We start from the raw sequence: 5,032 nt of genomic DNA, 5'->3' as shown, positions 1-5,032 counted from the left end.
CATCATCATCATCATCATCATCATCATCATCATCATCATCATCATCATCATCATCATTATTATTATTATTATCATCATCGCCTCTACCTTAGCGAAGGTGGAGGTATTGTTTTTAGTCATATTTGTTTGTTTGTCCGTGGACAAGATATCTCAAGAACCGCTGGATGGATTCAGATGAAACTTTCAGGGATGTTTGGCCTCGTGACTGGCATGAACTGATTAGATTTTGGGATCGATTCAGTACTGGACAAGGATTCTGGATTATTTTTCCTGTCGTTTTTTTACTTAACTTTTGAGAGCGGCTGAGTTCATTTTTAGTATTCCGTTTGTGAGAGCAGTCAAGTTTATTTCAGTTATTCTCATTTTAAAAATCATCTCTTGCTAATTGTTGAGAGGACATTGCCTTGGTGGAGGTTTGTGCTCTCTGAGTATTATTATTATTATTATTATTATTATTATTATTATTATTATTATTATTATTAATAATAAGGCAGCAGTTAGCAGAAATATTACCATGCCAGACAAAATGCTTAGTGGCATTTCATCTGGCTTCATGTTCTATATTCAAATGTCACTGTGGTTGACTTTGCGTTTCATCCACTTCGGGTTGATAAAATAAAATACCCGTCAAATACTGGGGTTGATGAAATAGACCTGCTACTCACTCCAAATTACAGGCTTAGTGCCAAAATTTCAAATAATAATTATCATTAAAACTGTAACTTGTTATATTAGTCAGCAGAGGTGTTGTCTTGAGACTTGGTGCAGAGTCTCCTCTAATCTCAAAAAAAATCTTTCTTAAGATCCTTGCAGGATATGTAAATGCTCTTCTCTGCACATCAACAATGCAAGTAGTTTAATATTTTCATTGTGGCATAGTTTCTACAGCTTGGTGCACTTCTTAATGCTAACCACATTACAGAGTATTTTAGGAAATTCTTTCATGTCACCAGCACTAGTAGCCTTGTTACTTGTAAGACTAAAGAGCCCAAAGAAGCCCCATGATAGAAAGAAGATAAGGGGACCTTATCTTCCTCAGTTTTAGTTTGGTTAGTTTTCTCTAGCTGGACACCTTTCCTAACACCAACTACTTCATACAGTGTACTGAGTGCATTTTTCTTGATGCTACACTAGAGAGGTAGCCACACCCTAGTCATAACTAAATGGACAAACTTACAATTTCAGGGGTCACTCATCTGCCTCGTTACAGAGTGCAATGTATAAGTGACAGAAGCATGGATGAACTCATCCTGAGATGGTAAGGTGGTGTCAGTAGTTCATGAAACTCAAGCGATAGAGCAAGGGAAGACAGAGGCCCAAAATGTGTAGGAGAAAAAGTATAAGAGTATACTGGCAGAGTGACACGAGGTTAAGACAAGCAATATAAGAGGTTAAGGATGAAGGTAGAGTGAATTGAGTATAAGTGGTATAATACAGTTTTTTTTTTTTTTAATCAACCCTGAAAGAATGTAAGGCAAAGCTGACCTTGATGGAACTGGAACTCAAAATGTAAAGACAGACGAAATGCTGTCAAGCATTCTGCCTGGTGTAGTAATGGTTCTGCCATCTCACTGCAAATGAGTTGAAGGACAACTGAAGACATGGCCGGTCATGTCAGGGGTGGGTGTGGAAGCACAATCGGGCCCCTGCATCTGTGGTCTTTGGCAGTGGAACTGGAAGAGAGTATCCATTACAGCCTCAACCACAGCTGATTGTCGGATGTGGTCAGCATTTGTAAGGGACGTGGTGAACTTGTTGGCTGGAGCCAACTCAATCCAATCTGGATGACTGCTGACACAAAGTAGTCTAATGCTGCTATCTACACAGAGGTTATGAAAAGGACCAGAGGGATTGAGTGATGTACATAGTGGCAGGGTAAATGGAAAGTAGTTTGGTTTGGTTTGGTACCAATAAGTATCACAGAGGAGTAACAGAGAAAGGGTCAGAATAGGTTAAGTGACGTCCTAACTACAGGCAATGTATGATGAACAAAAGAGGTCCACTGCCATTTTCAGTCCCACAGGAGCATAGTATGATGAGAATTAAGGAGCGAAGGGGGCTGATTGAGAGATAAGCAATGGGTATGGGTGAAGGAAAGCAAACAGAGGATGGTGAACAGATGTTAAGAAACACAGGCAAGGGCAAAAGGGAGCAATGTCTGGCTAACAGCAGAGAGAACTGCTGCAATCATCCTTAGTCATACTGACAGCATAATACAGTGAGATAAATAAAGGGAGTGAGTGATAGAGGAGTTAACGGGGCATAGCCCTAGGGGGGATTCATGTCCTTATTATATATAATTTTCAACCTAATTTGGAGTACGAAAAGGTTGGTTTTGAACTGTTTTCTCGAAATGTTCTGAAAATATTGCTTAAACAATGCTATTTCACAAGACGAGAGTTCTTAGAGTGACCTCCCTTGTTTAATGCTGAATGCAGTGATAAATTAGACAAGATATGGTTCAAATATTCCCATAAAAGCATGCTGGGTGAAATGTTTGGTGGTATTTCATCTGTCTTTACGTTCAGAGTACAACTTCTGCTCAAGTCGGCTGTACTTTTCATCCCTTTGAGGGCCGATAAATAAAGTACCAGTTGAGTACTGGGGTTGAAGTAATTGACTTAACCCCACCCCAAAATATTTCAGGCCTTGTGCCTATAGTAGAAAGGATTATTATCATCATTATTTATTATTGATTATTATTATTATTATTATTATTACCACCATTGCTATCAGCAGTATGAATATCTATATTAAAGCTGATTAATCACTTTCTGCGACTGCAATGACACTTGAGTCTCTATTGATTTTATTTGCCTCGGATAACAAACAGGTTGTTGTTAAACTGAATGAAAAAAAAAATGCTTATTCAGTTTACGTCACTGAACTGAAAGTTTTATATTTCAAATGTATGTTATAATGAGACAATCAAAACAGAAATTGTCAATATTTCTCAGCAAGATTTATCATGTAAGGCAATACTAAAGGCAGAAAAAACTAAGCCGAGATGCCACTGCACAGTTCAGAAAGACAAGCAGGAGAATAGATTAGAAGTTCAAGTTCTGTTATAGTCACTGCAATGTGTTCCACTTCACTTGAGTGAGTAGAAAGATCATGTGATCATTAAAAGGTAGCAATACTTGTCGCTGAGAGCTTTTGGGAAACATGTGATAGTGAATTGAATTCCTTTAAAAATGAAGGGTCTTGTTAGGATGCCTTGGTCAGTCAGTCTTATCACACAAGAGAAAGTTTGCAGTGGAGTCCACTTCAGTCCAGTGAGTTTTACAAAGGTGATTATTCATTGGTTGTGTGTGTGTGAGGGAGAGGGAGCCGGTGTGAAGGCAAGGGTGAGAGGGAGAGGGTGAGATGATGAGGGCAAGAGAGTGTGAGGGAGCATGAGGGAGGGAAGAGCATGAGAGAGAGGCTGTATGTGAAGGAGAGAGTGAAAGGGAGTGAGAGGAGAGAGAGAGAGAGAAAGAAAGAGAGAGTTGACATGAAGAACTGAGACAAGTTGGGTAAAATGCACAGCAATGAGCTTTTAGTTCACCTGTTTCATGTTCTTACAGATATATTCAACTTGAGTTGGCAAAGCTGGAAGTACAATGATGATGGTGACAACAAGAATGATGAAAAAGACAGTGGTGTGAGCCGCAACATCACCAGATAGATGTGATGATAATAAGAATGTCATGTTTTATCTTTTACTTTTTTCAGTCATTGGAGTGGGAACGTGCTGCGGCACTGCCTTGAAGGGTTTCAATTAAACAAATTAACACACAGAACTTATTTTTTTAAAGTTTAGTACTAATTCTATTGGTCTCTTTTGCCAAAGCACAAAGTTAGAGAGATGTAAACAAACCAACAACGGTTGTCAAGTGGTGTGCGGACAAACAACACACACACACACAGTTTCCATTTAGCAAATTCCCTCACAAAGCATTGGTTGGCCAGGGGCTATAGTAGGAGATGCTCGGCTAAAGTGCCACGTTGCACTTGTCTAAGTGCTGCACAGTGGGACTGAACCCAAAACCATGTGGTTGTAAAGTGAAGTTCTGCACTGCACAGCCATGTCTATGCCTATGCGATAACAACAATATCATATCGATAATAACGATAATCAGGACAACAATGCTGACAATGACAAAAGCAACAACAACATTTATAAAGACACTGGTAGTTTTATATTTCTTCACTGCCTCCAAATTACTAATTATTGGTGAAAACTTAAGAGAAACGAGACTACATATATTTCTCCAATATCGATGTGCATAATCCTATTTTTCTAGATAACCTTGCGGAAAATCTCCGACAGCTATCTTGAATCTTAGGAAAAAAAAAAAAAAAAAAAAAAAAAAATACAAATAAAATAAAACAAATACAAAACTATCACAATACAATATTTTCACCTAAATACTGCACGCCCCACCTGCTGTCTGATGCCGAAAGACAGATTAGAAGAAATGGGAGGGGAGTGACTGGTTAAAAAAACAAAAAAACAAAAAGGAAATGAACCAAGAACTCCACCTTTCCATGTGATTGCAGTCATACAATGTATGACTGGATACAAGATAGACATCAATAGAGCTATATACAGACATCAAATCACAGCGGTGCACACAATTGACAAGAGAGAATTCACTTACCATTGACCCACTGTCAACAAGTGTCTGAGTGACAATTATGTTAAAGACAGCATGAGAGCGGCTGCTCTCACTATTCATGTTAGTTGCTGCTACAGTTCTGGATTTGTTACCTTCATTCATCAAGTTGTCAATATCCTACAAGAAGAAGAAGAAGAAGAAGATAAAACGTGTTCGTTTGTTTTTGTCTTGTTTTTATTTATTTTGTGCATGCGTGTTTTTTTTTGTTAGTATTTGAAAATGTAAATACAGGAATGTTTGTTACATAAAACAACAAATGGTAGAGCAATACACACACACATATATATATATATATATATATATATATACATAGAGACACACACACACACACACACACATATATATATATATATATATATATATATATATAT

General features: G+C 37.9%; 1 protein-coding gene across 1 annotated transcript in view; it reads right to left on the bottom strand.

Moving 5' to 3' along the window:
• The window catches only part of LOC106881370 (kinesin-like protein KIF13A), a 696,895-nt gene that overhangs the window by 338,020 nt on the left and 353,843 nt on the right, over nucleotides 1-5,032 (bottom strand). The window contains 1 exon segment of the mRNA XM_052966922.1: nucleotides 4,644-4,778. Coding sequence (XP_052822882.1) covers nucleotides 4,644-4,778 — 135 coding nt within the window.

The sequence above is a fragment of the Octopus bimaculoides genome, chromosome 4 (assembly GCF_001194135.2).
Source record: "Octopus bimaculoides isolate UCB-OBI-ISO-001 chromosome 4, ASM119413v2, whole genome shotgun sequence".
Taxonomy (NCBI): Eukaryota; Metazoa; Mollusca; class Cephalopoda; order Octopoda; family Octopodidae; genus Octopus; species Octopus bimaculoides.
The sequence above is the reverse complement of the archived record's forward strand: the minus strand, read 5'-3'. Positions and strand labels throughout refer to the sequence as shown.